The sequence below is a fragment of the Pseudonaja textilis genome, chromosome 3 (genome assembly GCF_049901715.1).
Source record: "Pseudonaja textilis isolate UNSWEBS1 chromosome 3, rPseTex1.2, whole genome shotgun sequence".
Taxonomy (NCBI): domain Eukaryota; kingdom Metazoa; phylum Chordata; class Lepidosauria; order Squamata; family Elapidae; genus Pseudonaja; species Pseudonaja textilis.
Window position 1 is genome coordinate 22614073 of NC_141992.1, and position 18835 is coordinate 22632907.

The 18835-nt window shown below is 35.1% G+C and overlaps 1 protein-coding gene across 2 annotated transcripts in view; it reads left to right on the plus strand.

Annotated features, from left to right (window-relative positions):
• PREX1 (phosphatidylinositol-3,4,5-trisphosphate dependent Rac exchange factor 1) overlaps positions 1–18835 on the plus strand; it is a 222152-nt gene that overhangs the window by 162702 nt on the left and 40615 nt on the right. For both annotated transcript variants that reach the window (XM_026697513.2, XM_087929017.1), the window contains exons 12-17: positions 1265–1368; positions 2179–2228; positions 4168–4243; positions 7771–7843; positions 12363–12505; positions 14177–14269. In XM_026697513.2, coding sequence (XP_026553298.2) covers positions 1265–1368; positions 2179–2228; positions 4168–4243; positions 7771–7843; positions 12363–12505; positions 14177–14269 — 539 coding nt within the window. The remainder of the gene's footprint in view (positions 1–1264; positions 1369–2178; positions 2229–4167; positions 4244–7770; positions 7844–12362; positions 12506–14176; positions 14270–18835) is intronic.

The window sequence follows — 18835 nt, forward strand, 5'->3', positions numbered from 1 at the left end:
CTATGCCCACCCAGTCACATGGCCACACCCACCTAGCCATGCCTACCTAGCCACACCAACCTAGCTACGACCCACAGAACTGGTTAAAAAACTTGAATCCCACCTCTGAGAAAAGTAAATTGTTAAATACACGAATGGAGAGCAATTTTATTATTATTTTAAATACAAATTACTAATATCACTTTTATTTTGGCTACAGAAAATTTTGCAAGTAGAATTCTAGTAATATTCCCCAAGGATGTGAACAGTTATAGTGAGTCTAGATGCAATGATCTGTGCAAGCAGAAGTATGTTTTGCTACGAAAGAACTACAATTTAATACAATCTTTTGTGTTTGTGCATAGGTGGTCCTCATTTAATGATCACCCATTCAGCATCCAATCAAACTTGTGATGTCACTGAATGAGTGGTAGTTATGACCAGTCCTTTAGGTTTTAGCCAACACAGTTCCCCCACTGTCATGGCACTTGACAACTAGCCTGGATTTCTGACTGTTGCAGTGTCCCATAGTTACATAATCATGATTTGTGATCTTTCTTGCTAGTGCCCTACAAGCAAAGTCAATGGGGAAACCAGCAGGAAGTCAAAAATTCCAATCTTGTGAGATCCTTGCTTAATTACTCATGCAGTCCTCACTTAACAATGGTAAAATGGGACTCCAGGTACTGTCGCTGCTAAGCAGGGTGATTATGTGGTGTCACATGTTATGATCACATCTCTGTCAACCCTCGAAACAACTTCTGCTGTGCTTACTTTCATTTCATTTCTCAGTTGCCACTCTTGTGGGGTGGGAGTCAGAAGGTATTGGAATGTGGTACCTTAAACTGCTAGACAAAACATTGATCAGAATCAGCATGAGAGCCAAGGTCATAGCAAAAAACATCTGCTGAGACCGAGGGGAAAGCTGCTTGCCGGACTGATTGGTTAATGTGACCTAAGACACCTGAGGCGGGTGGGATGGTTCTATTCTTTTAACTGCACTAAGAGAGCTAGCTTCACTTTTCAACATGCCAATATGATGCATTCAATAAAAGGTCTTTCTAAAAGCCTGACTGAAGTCTCAGAGTTCTGATTTGATTGTGTTCATTACTCGGAACCATGGCAATTTCTTAGTGATGGAAATTCCAGTCCGTATTACCATTGTTAATTGAGAACTCCTGTATTATTTTATGGTAACCAAATCTTGTTCAACAAATCATGGGTTTGGAGGACTTCATGCTAGAGAATGGAAAACAAAAGTTGTTTATTATTCTTGATGGTTCAGTTTCAGATAAGCACCACTTCAAAAATGAACAGGTGATGTACAGATTTCGCTATGATGATGGAACATATAAGCCACGGAGTGAATTAGAAGACATCATGTCTAAGGTATTTTGGGTTTTGCTAAAACTATGGGAAAAGTATGTGTTAGCTATCTAGAACTTATCTTACACTGTTGATTACCTTTTCTTTGTTATATTGAAAAGAATCATTTTCCTTATTCCCACACCAACACTTTCAAACTTTATTTTCTGTAGAAATATGGGGTATGTAAGATATCAGCCAGATTTTTCAACTGGATTTAGCATTTTTATCCACCTATCATCTCCTTCCCCATGACCTGTGATATGCAGATGTTGTTTGATGGCATGAAAGGTGTTTTGCAATTGACTAATATCGATCAATGCAGGTGATGTTCCAGATTTTTTGGAATTGTGCTCAAAACACCTATTACTATTAGTATTATCTTTGCTTTCTTTTGCCTCAATCATTCTACTTCTGTTTGCAGGAATTTTTTTGTGATTACTACTATTATTATAATTAAAATAGCATGTTTTACAGCCAAATTGATTTCATTGTCTATTCCAGTACAGTTGAGTGGAAGACTAGACATAATTAACTTAGTGTCAATTGTGAGAATAAAATAGTTGCTTTAAAGTATTCTAGTTCCAAGAAATTTTGGGGAAATTGTGAAATAAGTAAAATGTTTTTTACTTAAATTTTTCTATTTTATTTTCTATTTATTTTCTATTTATTTTCTATTTTCTATTTTATACTCAGAGGGTGAACTATTATAGTATAAGTCCTTCAGCAAGGCAGCGGGTTACTCAGGCTTACTATTCTTCTTCTGTTTGTGTTTTAGATAATATTTTATCCTGTATTTTAGACTGTAACCTTGTCATTTGCTTTTCTTTGTAGGGTGTAAGGCTCTACTGTCGTCTGCACAGTCTGTACACACCAGTGATAAAGTAAGTCTCACTTCATTTGGAGTTTTCTTCCTTTTGTTATTGAACCAGAAATAAATTGCTGCCTATTTGGGATAACTTGCTTTCCTGCTTAACTATGTTTTCAGTTAGTTAAGACTGTGTGATGTCCTTTTCTACTGTATTGTCTCTTATAGTATAATTTTCTAAAGACAACTTATCCCTAGCTGTGTTTTTTGAAAGACATTCTAATATTTATTCTTAAAAACATAACCTAAGATTCTCTTAGGAGGAAGAACAAACATGCAGTATATAATTACATCAACTAGCAAGTGAATTGGAAAATAATTTTAGCTTAATGTTTAATCGTATGTTTTATAATTAAAATATCGTATGTTTTAACACAATCTGCTCTTTTTGTATACTGAAATATGATTGGATGATTCTCTGTTTTAGCTTTCAGATGGTCACTATTGGTTGGTTAAATAACAGATATGTTTCACTGGTTACATGAAGTAAAGTAGTCTGTTTAAAAAGGGGATTGGAATCCCAGTTTCTGAAGCTGATCCTTAGCTTCTCAATTTTCTTGGAATGCAGTAACTTAAATGACCATTGCTTGTCATGTTAATACATTTTGGTCCATAGAAGCATCTTATAAATCATAGTTCTGCTTAGTTGAAAATTGTCTCCTAGTGGACAACAGAACAGAAGAAAGGAGTGATGCTTTAAAATGTGTGAATGAATGTGTGTGTGTATTGCCTATACTTGTGCATTTGTTTAAAAATAATTCAAACAGTCAAACAAAAAGAAATAATCAATTAATCAAGGAAGTGACCCCTGACTCTGATGCATGGAATTAGTAGTGGTATTTTGATGACCTCAGATTCAGCATTGTGGGAGAACGAGTCACAGAATCTGAGGACAGAGTTAAAAGAGGGATATGCCTAAAATCCTTATTGTAGCCACAAGTGAACTAAGTTCAACTTCCCTTGAATTCCTTTGACTGTTATCTATAACTTCAAGCAGGTGCTAATTACTTGAGAAGATTCCTGTACATTTGGCATGATTAGCAATAAATCAGTTTAATTGCACTGTCACAAGTGGATCTGACAATTAGCAACAAAAACTTGTATATTATCATTGCCAATTTTGAAAGGATGAGTGGAAAATAAGGTAAAACATGATTGGGGATAATTCCAATATGATTGGTTCCCTAAAGAAATATATAGCTTTCTGCTGACACATAATAAAGGTATAGCAAACATACATAACATTTCTGTTTCAAAGAATTTTATAATAAAGTGAGGTAAAATGTATAAGATGGAGATCATGATAAGGTTTGAGAGATAAAGGTGCTTTTGATCAAATTTGACTCCCTCTGGCTAGTTCAAAAGAACTGCCATAATTAAATGTATTGATAATATAGCAGTATTTTACAATTTAGTAGCTTCCAGATGGAATATGCTTGTCATTTTAAGAATTGCCAGCCATCATGGTCAGATGGAATTCTGGAAATTACAGTCCCATAATGTAGAGGAAACTAGATTTGAAAAGTCTGTATGAGCCCTTCAGGGTAGATCAGATTCAGAAACCAATGTTCTGTGGGTCAGAACTACTTTAATTGTAATAGCAATAGTAACAGGATGTTGCACGTCTAAATCTGCTTCTCTCCTCCCTCCCATTATTTTTGTGTGAACAAACAAGCAGCTTGTCTGAGACACTGTTTTACTTTTTTGGCCTGGACTCAAGCCTCTTTTATCTGACAGTTTCCTTGGTAGCAGCTCTTCTTCCTATCATTCCAATCTATCCCTCTCCTGTTCACTGTGCAATCAAATATTTAAACTATAAACTGCAGAAAATCTAGAGAGAAGTGGTTTTCTTTCTATCAATTCTCTCCCAGATTAAAATGTGGCATTGACTTTTTGAAGATGTGTTTGGCCAACCATAATTTTTAACTATCTTCTAATTTTCTTTTCTGACATAGAGATAGAGATTATCACTTGAAGACATACAAATCAGTGATCCCAGCAAATAAACTAGTGGATTGGTTGATTGCTCAGGTAATGAGATCATACAGATATTGATGTTTCTCTCTCTTTTTTTGCATTCAGCCTCAACTCTTTCACATTTTGCAATGTTATTCCATAAAATTATTTCATACAGTATTAAAATATAAACTGTTGGAGCCTTTGGAGTTCAACCTGAAGGACTTCTTTGATATTGTTAATATTGAATTTATCAAACTGGAGATGAAATAAGAACATTCCAGATTTTTATGTTCTAATAACTACATTTTTAGACAAGCTTAATTTAGATGGGCGCATAACAATTCTAAAATAACCTCCAGGTGCCTTATTATTCCATTGATATTGCATGGACTTGACTGTGACAATAGTAAAAAGATTTGAGATTCTAGTCCTTTAATACCCTGTGCTGACACTAACTACCTAGATGCCTTCAAAAAGCTTACAATCAAGATAAGAATCCAAATACAGATGTTGGTATCCAGAAACTGCTCTTGTGAAAGGAAAAAAAATGTCAGATCTGTTATCAAAACACTGTTTAAATAGCTTTGTATTGCAGAATAGTTTCTTGTGGTCTGGCAAAAAATGTCCCTGTTTAATTCTATATTAGGATACCAGAAGTAGGCCTGGTTTGGCTTCCATTTATGCTTAGATTCAACTGTGTAAAATTCTTTATCTGAACATTGAGAAGTGGTCTTCCTACTTTATTACGGCCATTCTTTTTCCATTTGTATTATATCTCCAATTATGAGGAGAGCATTTGAGAAGGTACAGATTCAGTCAACTCCTTACTTGAATGTCACTGTTTTGCAAGAGGTAATATGTCAATCTAAATTGCATTATTAGCCATGTTTATGTCATTGTTTATATGTGCTATTTCTGTAAACAAAGTAGATTCCCAAAGGCTAGTTTAAGAGCAGTGTCAAGCAGATGTCACTTTACAACTCATCTGGGGGTAAAATTAAATGGTAGTATTTATAAATTCACTGTAATAATGTTCTAAGCAAAGAAGCCATTTGGCAGGATGTTAAAATGGGAAAAGGGCATGTTAGGGCATATAAATAATATTGCAATTAAAAAGTTGTGAAATAGCATTTCCACCTCTGAACACTTAGCCCATTAAAAAAGGAATTTGCTTATTCTGCACTGATAGTGTATGCAAATTAAAATAGTTTGAAACTGCTGTGTACATATTGTCTAAATTGTGCAATGCAGTCACAGGTTTAAATGGTTTCTGAAATGTTTCTCAACTTTGGCAAACATGAAGATATATGAACTCCATGACTCCTGAATTCTATGTTGGTTGGGGAATTCTGGGACTTGAAGTCCACATATTTTCAAGTTGCCAAGTTGAGAAACACTGTATTAGAGTTACCAGATTTGAGCTGCAGAAATCCACAAGTGCCTAGTGCCTTTCATCTAGAAAAGTTTTGCTATTCATGTCCAATTAGTACCTTATTTTTGATGCCATGCCCAGGGATAAAAACAGAGATGGAAGGTATCAAGTTGCTTTGTTTCCTTTTTAATCCTGGTATAAAATGAAAAAGGAAACAAAAAGCGCAGAGCAAAGCAACTACTTTAGAGACAAAAGGTAAGCAAAACGAAAGCCTTATTTACCATTCTTTTTCTGAGATCATAAGGAAAAGGCTAGAAAGAGTATTGATAATTATAACAGTTACTTGAGAGTTTTGGTGCACATAATAGTGTCATCTTAAAAGTATTATGTACTCTAGACTTACTAAAGAACTGTTTAGTAGTTTTCACAAGGCTCAGTCTTCGTCTTGCTTGGTTTATTGTCCTGGGTATGAATGAGTTGCTAAGCCAAATGAATCTACTTTATCCTATTGCTATTGAAAGTTTTTGGCCATAATTTATCCGGCATGTATATAGTTGGAAACCATGGAGATTTGCCATGTATAGACCAGGAAGTAGAGCAGAAGTGCTGTGTATTCCAACCCCTTGCTTAGCAGACAGAGTTAGTCGTCTCCTAATGTCTTACCTCCTTTGTTCCTTTCTATATTAAGTTTGCTGGGCAAAGTTCTCTAATGAAAAGAAAGGAATTTTCAAAACTCATGAATAAGCCTTCCCTCCAAACCATTGATTAGTTGACTTAGGAATCCAAGGAAGGAAAGGATTTCAAGCCAAGGGCACCATACCATATTTTTCCATCCATAAGATGCCCCCCATGGATAGGATGCCCCCAATTTTCATACCCAAAATTCAGAAATCAATATTTTAAACATTAAATAGAAGACATTTATTTTGCAGACTGAGACATTCGCTTACCATTACCAGTATTTTTTTTTTTTTTGGTTTTTGACATTTTTATGGGCTCAGAACATTCCGACAGTATCGGTCCCTGTCGCACGTGGCCACAGGCTACAGGTCTCCACATCGTCAGCTGACATCAATTATGTAAGGCTCATGATTGGAGGAAACCGGTTAGCTTGTCTCTGCAATCGGAAGTTTTGCTCATGAAGCTAGTTTGCAGAGATAAAGTACTGGCAGTTTTGCAACCCCGGTTCTCCTCCCCTCCCCGCCCCAGGTGTATAAGACACCTCTCCATTTTTTAGGAGAAGTTTTGAGGAGACGTATCGTCTTATACACAGAAAAATACGGTACTTATGAATAGCGATGTTACTGACTGTTCCAATAAGAAATTGGGCATTTTAGAGTGGGCCAGGAATTGCAACTATGCAGTATCCATGAGCATTGTTTCTGGTATGATTGAGGAATGAGAAAACATCTTCAAGTTTAAGTGGAACAGAGGGGAAATGTATTCCAGTGGGAGTTATCTTTTGGTAAAGAGAGGAAACTACACTAATAAACTTAAAATTGCCCAATTCTTGTTGGAGAGGCTCATGTGAGCTGCTTGCCATATGGAACCGAGCCTCTATAGTTCCATTCCAAGTGGCCACCCACACAAGTGGTTGAGTAGATAAAATGGGGATCTGGCACCAAAATAAATGTGTTTCTTTTTTTCTTTTTTTCCGTCCGCTGTCTTTTTCTCAGCCAAAAACACCTATTACATCATTCCTAGAAATATTAGCCTGAATACAATGAAATCATATGACTATATGTATTATTTTAAGCAGCTGTTTCTGGGGCACACAGGGACGATATTTCATATTTCATTGTATTTATACCCTATTAAAACTGATCTTTGAGAACTCTTAAGTAAGGAATCATTATCTCTTCAGTAGGTTCTGGTGCCTCTTATTCTGATATTTTACGGTATGTATAAATCAAAAGCCAGCTATGGCTTTGATTATATTGCTAGTAAAAGAAAGCTTCTTCGTAGAGACAACTGGCTGCAACTGTGTACTGTTAAAAACAGCTCCTTTGTGAGATTCTGTTCTTTGTCCTCTCAAAGCTTGAGGAAGACAAAAGGTACTATATTTAGGAGTGAATGGGATTTAAGTAAGGGGAGTCCTGCTTTAATTACTTCTACTGTTTCTTTTTAAAGACTGCTCTGTTCATTTGGGAACTGGGATCTAGTTGTGGTAGGATTGTTTGAATTACGATTTGCCCAGAGTATAACGTTTATCTTTTCTTGTTACTAGGGAGACTGTCAGACCAGAGAGGAAGCTGTGGCACTGGGAGTTGGGCTCTGTAACAATGGTTTTATGCATCATGGTAAGCCATTAATTCCTCCTTATCCTAATCAATTAACAAGGATTTAACTTTGTTTCTTTGTTTCTTCGTTATAGGTGTCTTAAAATGAGGACTAATAGGTTGAGAAACAGTTTCTTTTCCAAGGCAGTAATTGTCTTGAATCAAACAGTGCATTTGTGATTGGGGTGTTTGGGGCACTGTGCTGGAGTAGCTTTCAAATTTCATTGTATTCATGGAATGCAATGATAATAAAGGTATTCTATTCTGTTCTATTTAACCAATGAACGTGGTCAATTTTATGACAGACTTTAAATCAAGCATACTCTGGATTACATCTCCTGGAATCAGGGTCTTTTTCCCAATATATTTTCAAGGCAATAGTAGTTGCTTTCAATAACTATTAAACTGGACTGTTAAGCAACAGACAAGCCCAGTTATTCTAGTTCCTTTCCTCCTGTGTAAAAATAGTAAAATTCTGGTAAAGAATCTTTAGGATGAGAGCTACATTTGAAAAGCAGAAGTGGTCATAGTTTAAACTTGGTGGAGTCAGTGGGTGTCTCCTAGTGAGGGAAGCAGGTTAAAATCTAAATCCTAGGTTTAGTTACTCAAAAGTAGGAGACAAAAGCAACACAGGATCTCACCAGATCCTCTTGGTGATGGGAAAGTATCTTTCTTAAAATTAGATGTTTGGGACAAACTTAAAGAAAAACCTTTACCCATCAGTTCTTCACAAAACAGTCTGCAAATGCTAGATTTCCCTGGTAAAAAATGTATTTGCAAATAAATTACAGTTCAGATGTTTCATTCCATAGAGTCAGCAACAAAGAAGAATTGTAACACTGAGGATGGGAATTATATTCCCACACTCCCTATTCCATCTACCTGTCTGTCTGGATGTGTGCAGGTCACAGATCAGCAAGAAAGTGAGACAAGAGAAACAAGAAAAGAAAATGAAAATCCTTGCATGTTAAATAGATGTTGTACAGAAGAGAGCAATAGAGGTTTTAGCTCAGCTATAATACGATTCATTTAGCTTTGGCTTTATATATTGCATGAACCCAGCTTTTGTGGTATGTAAACCACATTTTATAACTTAATGTGCTTTTCAAGCCCTGCCAACTGAGGTTAAGTAAATGATGGTTAACCAACGTATGGCTTTGTGTGAACCTAGTCCAATCTTTGAAGATTTGAGAATAGTTGTGATAGAAGGCAACCAGTCCATTTGTTGGTTGTTTGAGAAATAATTCTGAAACAGCTACCAGCCTACATAGGGCTTCATGTATTTTTCCATACAAAATGAATAAATGAATCAATAAACAATTAAAAAAATTAAATCACAATTTATTAAGACATATATTTATGGCTGCAAGGACAAATTTAGCACATTTGAAAAGAGATACATTACCAAAGCTATCAGACCAGAACTTAAACTTTAAGAGTACAAAATAATGGCAATAATGGTAACAACATACATTCACAATAGAAATCTAACCTTATTTAAGCAAGAATAACTTCCATAACTGCTGTATATTTTGCAGCAAAGCAAAAATAAATATTTAAAATATGGTTTTAAAGGAAAAAAGAATTAAAATCGGAAACACACAAAACAATTAAAACCCTACAAGCATTGGAGATCACTCTTGGCCAATAAACCCGTTCTGTTCTGTTCTGTTCTGTTCTGTTCTGTTCTGTTCTGTTCTGTTCTATTCTATTCTATTCTATATATACAACAAAGGAAGTTAGAAGCTAATATTTAATAATGTTTAGTAGTTTTTTCTTTTGTATGTTTAACATATTACATCATTAAAATATTTTAATGTACTTTGTGTTTTATTGTTAATATCTCACCACCTGAGCACTAACATGTCCTGAGCACTAACTGTACAATCTAGTGCTGTAATTCCTTATAGATAGCATTTTTTAAAATTCCCAATAGATAGTATTTTTCTGAATCAATCTTTTTCTTCTTTTGCTTCATTTTTTCTTATCCTTAAAAATATTTTTAAAATAATTAAAAATATAAACAATAAATAGCATAACCCTCCCTCTAGAACACAAATTCATCAGGGATATTATTAGATAAGAGAAGTATATCCAAGGTTTATCTGCATATTGATGTCTTTCAGTGAGCAGCAAAGGCTCTATGAAATGAAAGGCAATTCTCCCACACACATCACAGTCTTTCTTTCCTTTGTTTGCTATGCAATAAAGTGGAACTATAGGAAGACACAATGGCCTCAGATTATTCTGGCATCTTTTCAGGCAGCTTTAATTAATGTAATTTATTTTCCACTTCTTTTTGTATTCTTGTCCTGATAACTATTGTATTCTGGACATTTGAAGGAAAAATAGGAAAAAGAAACTGATTTAGAAAATATAGAGAGCATTTTCTAGAAAGCCAAATTCTCTATAAAGCCAAATTCTTTGAACCTGCTCCTGAGCATGCTGGCGTTTATTCTCCTACAATGTTCTTTTTGAATGAGCAAAGATACTTCATAAGCATGGCTTTACGCAGCATGCCCTATGTATATTTTAATAATAAACCAAAGGCCCTTCCCCCAGAGAATTGCACTTTATTAATGGGATGGCCACTTACATTGTTTTTGAGGTTATGAGACCACTGATCCAGTTTAAAGCTTTCCACTGTGGCCTTAGGCAGGGACATTTCCAATTTATGCTGTGTAACCTAATTTATCAGAGGTGCTGGCAGGCCTTCTGGTGAATCATCTCTATTATTCTAACAACATGTGCAGCCATCCCAGTATTGATAGTAACAGGAACAAAGTGCAGAGGAACTACATGGATACCTGCCCTAAAGGTTTTAAGGCATCAGAACAGACATCAACACAGCCTTGCAGGGCTGTGGATATTACCATTTAACTGGTGCTGGACTTGAATGCTGGGAACTGAACCTTCTCTGTCCTTTGTTTAAATTTGGTTCCATTTCCCTCATTAGATTGTTTTGGACTCTAGGCATAAACTTATTATTTTTCATTTATTCAGACTTCTGGTTTTCCCCAAGCTTATTGATGGTGCTCTTTGGGATGACTGAGCACCCATATTTATTGCTGAACATGAGAACTAGAGAAAATAAATTGGACCTATTCTATGTCAACCTATTGTGATTTACCATAAGAGGAGTTAGATTATAGTCCCCATAATTTGCAGGTCTAAAGATTAGGACAGTGACAGTTCAGGTTTTGTCCAGCTTTGGAAATGCTACTATTATGTTTAATGAATGGAATGTCTAATGAAATAACTGCAAGAAGGGGCAATATGGTACTTATTTTCAAGTCAAACTCTTGGCCACCAAATGGCAATTTTGGCAAGTCCATGCAATATGTCTATGGAGAGTCTCAATCATCCAGTTCATGGTTGTCCCACAGGTGCTTTTCTGAAAGGCAAGTGGGCTTCTTGCAATATATTTCAGACATGTTTTCTATTGATGTCTCCTTAGGTCTAAGAGAGAGTGACTGGCCCAAGTTAGCTTCATGCCTAAGGCAGGAGTAGAACACATAGTTTCAGGCCCAGTGTCTATAACCACTATACCAAACTGACTCTCCCTATATGATACAGAAATTTTGTTAGGACCAGTTCAGTAAATCTGAGTAAACTATAAAAATGGGTAATAAGCAATGCATCTGCTCATTCCTTTTTATATATTTTCATAGATAATACTATTTCTGAAGCTATTCGTATATGACCTCCATATTCAAACTGGGCTGATGCATTTCAGACAAGTAAATGATTTTAAAAGTGCTGAAGGAGAAGAGCTGCAGCTGAGGAGTAAATTTAGCACTATGTCCATTTTCAGTTTTTCATGGAATGGGCTGGTCTTTGGAAGCCTCACAATGGACCTATGTTTATCAATTGGAATTTTTCCAAGCCATGGATGAAAAGCAGCCGTTGTTTTGTGTCCTTCCTTGGATATTTTAGATTCTGTGTCAGCAGTGTGAAAGCCAGGCTCCTGGCTAGCTGCAGGGACACAGTGTCAGACATGATGCAAAGAGAACAACTTTTTCCCATTGGGGGCTAGCAGGACACAAACCATCAATTTATAGAGTTTGAAAATGGGGAGAGAGATAAGGGAAGGGAAGGAACTGATTTAAGCCAAAAACTTGCTTTGAACATTGTGTTTATGTTGGAGGAATCCTGTTAATTTCACACTGAGGTTTTCTCTATAACTACAGTGTCAATTGTCTATTTTCCAGAAAGAAACATTGTTAATTTGATTTGATTTTTTTCAAAAAAAAATTTTTTTTCCACCCAGATAAGACTCAGGATGTAACGTAATGCCTTTCAAAGTAAAATGACCCGGTTCATGGACAAAACCCAAAATTTAGCACCCAACCCCAAACACTTAAGGTGGACTGAAGACTCTTTAGAAACAATACATAGCTATATGATGTTCCTGTTGGGGATTTGTTCATAGACCATTACTTTAAGATTGCAGTGGCTAAGATTAATTTAACTTGTAGATTTCATGTAGATGTATGAAAATAATGGCATGTTTTCCTGCTTCCCACTTTTTGGTCTCAAGTCCTGGAGAAGAGTGAATTCAGAGATGAATCTCAGTACTTCCGTTTTCATGCCGATGAAGAGATGGAAGGTACAAATTCCAAGAGTAAGCCTCTGCGAAATGACTTCAAGCTCACTGAAAACATCTTAGCTAAAAGTTTGCTGGTAAGAAAAATCAATCCAGACAAATGTATTCAATTCTAACAAAAAATCTTGTAATTCTGACACACTATGTGCCAATTAATCTGTTGTAAATACAAAAATCTCATCTCTGGGCTCTGCTAGAGAGAGATTTTCAACTGCATATCTCTCTAAGGAAAAAAAAATGGAATTGTTATTTTGCATAAGATAAGGGCTTCACTGCAGAAGCCAAGAACAATTGTCCCACAGAGGAAAAAAAATGGATCACTTGGTCTGTGGGAATTGACATAGGAGACCTGGTCATGGGAAAAGCCAGAAATTAACTTGTGGATCTGATTAAATTTCCTATCGCTGTGGTTTAGTCATAAAGAAGCAATGACAGTTATAGACAACATATGCCACTGATAGTTGACTCCTAATATCTAAACTAGCTTATCTAAAACAACAGTTAACTTACTTTCTTTTTTTTTCTAAACCAGGCCATTAGCACCTGCATAAATTTGTTAGATATGAACTAGCTTGTACAACAATGCATGGTGCTTTAAGATGGAGATTCCTCAAATTTATAAATAGACTTTTATTAAAAGTTATAACTACTGAGCGATGATTCTTCAGTTGGATGAAATATTATTCTACAATTCTTCTGAATTTAATGAGAAGCTATATAATATAGAAATAAATATTTGCATTAACTAGCTGAGATTGTATTTAACGCTAACTCTGTGGAACTTTGTTTTAGATTTGAACGGAGTTTAAAATCAAAGGTTATTTATGCTGGAATTGTTTTGTATTAAGTACATCACCAGTATATCATACTTAAAAAATATTTTGCTCTGGTTAACATCCCAACAATGCAGGTTTGCTGAGTTTTTTTCCACATGAATTCTGTTGAATTATAGCCATACTTTTGGGAAAAGAACAAAACAAGTCATTTGGTCCATTTTCAAACAATTCTGAAATTTTCCCAAATAAAAATCAAGTTGATGAGTTTCCTCATTAGATCCAATTGACTGTAGAATTTAACAACTAGTAACTACCATTTGTTCAGCATCATTGTAATTCTGAACAGTTGCTAACAAATGGTTGTTAAGTGAGGATACCTGTAATTATTTTCCAGGGAAGAACAGTCCTTCATCCAAAGATCTTAGCTTTAAAAAAGGCTTTTGCAGGAAGTGATGTTTTCTGATATAATTTGGATGAAGTATCCTAATCCTTAATTTGATTAAGACCTTGTACAAACATGAAATTATCATGCCTACGATTAGTTTAGCTTTCAGCATCTTTATCTTTTATCTGATTTGTATGCCAGTCACTGCCTTGAAGGCATCAATTATACATACTGAGCTGAAACAAGAAGCAATTGAAACTTTGCATTTCTACTAGTATGCAGCTTTCCTTAACAAATAATCACTTCAGTGAAAAAATCTCCATCATTCAGGAAAAAACAAATAAGTAAAACTATATTATTAAAGGCTAAAGAAAAATATGATTATCTTCCAAGTTTTTAGTTTACTAATTTTGTAATGGAAAGTAATGGAAAGAAATGGAGAATATTTTGTCTTCACTTGGCAGAATTGTTGGGGGAAAAAATGAATTGAAATAGGAAAACTATTTGGAACCAAATAGATTGTTTGTTTTGCAAAAAACAAGCAAACTCTTGTGTGTTAAAGATTTTTTTTTTAATGTTGTTCCAAGGTTCTTCCAGAAGAGGATGACTATGGATTTGACATAGAAGAAAAGAACAAAGTCATTGTGGTAAAATCTGTTCGTCGGGGTTCACATGCAGAGGTAAGCACTTCTGAATTGTAACTATTTCCTCCTAAATAAATCTGCAGAGTTTCATATGTTTTTAAAAATGATAAAACATGTCACACCTTCTATAATGCCTCATTCATTAAATTGCCTTGGTGTACTGAAAAGTTTTGCACCTTTGGATCTAGCATTTTTGTGGAAAAATTCAGTACACTGCTCTCAATTTAGTTCACTCCAGATATGTTGGGGCTAAAATTCTATTCATTTCCCAAACACTAAGCCTTCATATCTGAAGGGATATCAAGTTATGAAAATTGGTTGAAGTGATCAATAAAAGCCCAAAATAATGTACTTTTTTGCAAATGTGAAGCTATTTGCTATAAATCTGTGTTTCGATCTTCAGTCATTGAAAGTGATTTGCCTTTTGTTCTCTGCAGCATAGTGATTAATATCTTAGGGGAAAGGATTAAGATCAGGAAACGAGAATCAAATGAAAGAGTTAACTCCAAAATTCATCTACAGAGCTATTTCCTCATTAAATTAATAGCCTTCATAATTGCTTTGAAGTTAAAAAGAAAATGCTGCAAGAGTTCCTGATCACTAGCTTTCCCTGAAATGTTAAGAAAATTAAGAAAAAAAGGTGTGTCAATTGGAAATTAAAATACTATATATGGTATTAGTAATCATTTTCTGATTATCAGAACACTGATAATTGAGAATATACATGCATGTTGACATAAGAAAGGCTCCCTTGGATCAAATTCAACTCTTGATTATTATATCGACATGTTTATGTACCATAGTTACTTAAACAACAGTGCAGAACTGATTGGCAATTGTTCTCTTCTATTCTCTTCAACTTTTCAATCTAGTCTCCCAACTATAAGATTGCCCAATGATCTATCAAATAGCAGGTCTGATCTGCTTATCTTTTGAAGTTCAGACAAGATCAGCAAAGTGCTGACACCTGCTGGACTTACATTGAAATGGTGGAAAACAAAAGTATGGGATGAAATTTAAGGGGAAGTGTGTGTTAAATGTCTCAGCAAGTAAGATCATGAGATGAGATGAGATGAGATGAGATGAGATGAGATGCGAGCATGTATGTGTGATGTTCATTGAAGAGACAATAAAGGTGGAAAAAATAAGCCCTCTTTGATACCAGCACTACTACACAATAAGTGAACTTCTGCAGTGAAACTCTGGTCTAGCTGTATATTTGTTTATTTCATATCCTCAAATTGCTCAGTAAACCAAGGAGTGTCGTGGGCTGCCTATAATCCAAGGAAGGACTCAGATGTTATGCCAATATACAAAATACACATTACCAAATAACAGAGTTGAAAATTATTTGTTTGACTCTCTTGAAATAATGTTTTTTAACTAATCTAATCATTTCAAATGCTGAGCTAAACCCTAGGTAGATCCTCTCCTTGCAAAGGTTACTTGACTTTAGCTCCCATTGGCCTCTCACTAAAAAGTATCTGGTTTGCAAGAGATGATTAGGTGATGAGATGAATTATTCTCATGTAGAAGGAAGGAATTGATGGATGGTTATCTTTTCATTTGCTGAGCATTTCCAGACCTGCTTAGTTTTTCAAGGGTGACAATCTGCCTCCCAAGCAGCTTGTGTAAAATGATTGTGCTTGTTCACATTCTACAACCTATTATCCTGTAGAGAGACTGAATTACAATTCCTATCTCTAGACACTGGCCACGCTGAGTGGAAATGGACTTCAATCCATCTAGAGGTCATTTGGCTGGAGAAGATTGTGCTTAATTATCTATTTTGTCATGATTGATGGTATCTGTTTAGAAGGTATTTTAATAGCTGAACTTCTCAATAAATTTCATAGGACAGTCACCTATTAAAAGGATTTTGTTGGGGACATAAAGACTATAGTTGCACACAATTTGGCAATTGTGTTTTTTAAGCAGGTTTAAAAAACATTCCAAAAATCTTTTTGCTTCCTTTCCTTAAATTTTTGCTATGAACCATTGGCTCAATTTCCATGACTTGAAATCTTGTGACAATAATATTTTATTCAATTCATTAATTGTCTTTTGATATTACAAAGCATCAAGCAAAAGTACCAGCTAAATGGGTATAAATCATTGGCTAAAATTTCTGATGCTCTCCAGGTTGAAGACTGGGAGCTATAAAATCTTGGTGATATTTATGGGATTGTAAAATCTTTCATATTTATGGGATTGTAAAATGCCATATTAAATAGTGTTTATTGACATTATATGACTAATAAGAGAAATAAGATATGGACTCATTTATATAGTATTTTGTACTTCAAGCAATTCAAAAAACATATTTCAAGTCCAGTAGAAATTAGGGAAAATATAGGTGGTTGCATAATTGCATATTATATTCTGGAGTTTTGCATAACTGTGGTTATGGTAACCATGAGCTAGGAATTTATTTATGACTGAGAAAATTTTTAGGAATGTGGGTATTTTTTCTCTAAAAATTCCAAAATTCTTTAAAATACTTGATCATTGTTGATATCAAATATTACATTTTAAAACATACTCCACATAGAATTCATACAGCTCTGAAGTTAATTGAAGCAATTTTCTGAGAAATTAAATAAGATGTAAGCATATGATTGGCATGGAATTCTATTTGTGTAGAAAGGGAAACCTTTTAATAATAAACATAATTCTTATTTATAGAAGAAAAGTCACACAAAATATTATGTATGTCATAAGAATGAATATTCTTCCAATAAGACTTCAAAAGGGGATAGTTTTCCCGGTAACTTTTCTGTAGATCTCTAGAAAAAAAAATCCATGCAAATTTAGTGCTCTTTCTGTTTATGTATATATTATTCTAAATGAGCTTACCCACAAAAATATAAATTGGCATTGGTCTTGGGGTAGCCACTATTTATTTCATTAATTTATGTGCAACATTAATATATGCCCGTGTGTGTGTGTGTGTGTGTGTGTGAGAGAGAGAGAGAGAGAGAGAGAGAGAGAGAGAGACTGGGACACTGCAACTGTCAAACATATGCTGGCTACCAAACACCTAAATTTTGATCATGTGACCATGGGGATGCTGCAACAATTAAGTCTTTTTTTTCTGGTGCCGTTGAAATTTTGAACATCCATTAAACAAATGGACTACCTGTAAGCTACAGTAGACAGATTTTCTTGTAACCTAAACTCCTATGAGATGTTCAATCCAAACCCCCCTCTTTTTTAATTCATTTGCTTAGTGTGTTGAGAAAGTGCAGTCATTTATTTAAGAGAGACTGAGTGGCCCAAAGTCACTTAGATTTAGGATTTGATGCTTAAGATGGGACTAGAACTCACAATCTCCTACTTCATAGGCAGCACTTTAGCCACTATACAAAACTGGCTGTCTACAGCAAGCATCTCCAACCTTGGCTACTTTAAGACTTGTGGACTTTAATTCCCAGAATTCCTCAGCCAGCTTTGCTGGCTGAGGAATTCTGGGAGTTGAGGTCCACAAGTGTTAAAATGGCCAAGGTTGGAGACCCCTGGTCTACAGTATATATGAATATAGAATAGAACAAAATAACAGAGTTGAAAGGGACCTTGGAGGTCTTCTAGTCCAACCTCCTGCTAAGGCAGGAAACCCTTATACCATTTCAGACAAATGGTAGTCCAGTCTCTTCTTTTAAACCCCCAGTGTTGGAGCACCCACAGTTTCCGGAGACAAGTCGTTCCACTGATTAATTGTTCTAACTGTCAGGAAATTTCTCTTTAGTTCTAGGTTGCTTCTCTTCTTGATTGGTTTCCATCCATTGCTTCTATTGGAGAATAGCTTGACTCCATCTTCTTTGTGGCAATCCCTATATAATACAGTACAATACCAATAAAATACAAACACAAATACAGCATAAACCGCAGCAGATTCTGTTCTGAGTTACGTTTCCTTTCGCTAGTATCATCAATAACAATTAGTAGTAGTTACATTTATAAATTTCATTTATAAAATTCTTTAGTATGGTCAAAATAATTTATAATTTTTACTAATGATTCAATATTTGCAATAACATAATGGAACATTATTACTAACCTTATACTCCAATTAGGTGCTGAAGCCCATGAGAAGTCAGTTACTAAATTTATGGGGAGGGAAAAAAATGTCCCAATCCAAAACTGGATTACTCCTAATTCTTCTCAAATAATCTAGAAACCTCTTTCCCTGGAAGCTGAATACCTTTGTACCCTTTTCAGGCTTCTGCAGAATTTTTGGAATCATATTGCCTTGTCAAGTAGATGCTTTCAACTCTGGCAAATTGTTAGCTCTGTAGAGGAATGAGTAAGTCTAGTTTGATGGAATTTATTTTGATATTTCATCTGTGCGTGTTTCATACTAAATACAGTCACACACTGTCAAGATGAAGAAAAAAACCAAGGTGTTTCCCCAAAACATGTTTACTTCTCTGCTTTGAGGAAACATTTGACAACCAGCTGTCTGAAAATTAATTTAATTGCATCTAACAGCTTTGATCTATGTCCATGCAAAAGCTCACATAGAAAGCCAACATCCAGCTAACTATACCTGATTATTAGGAATTGAAACAGGGAATACAATAACTATCTCAATTAAATGCATCG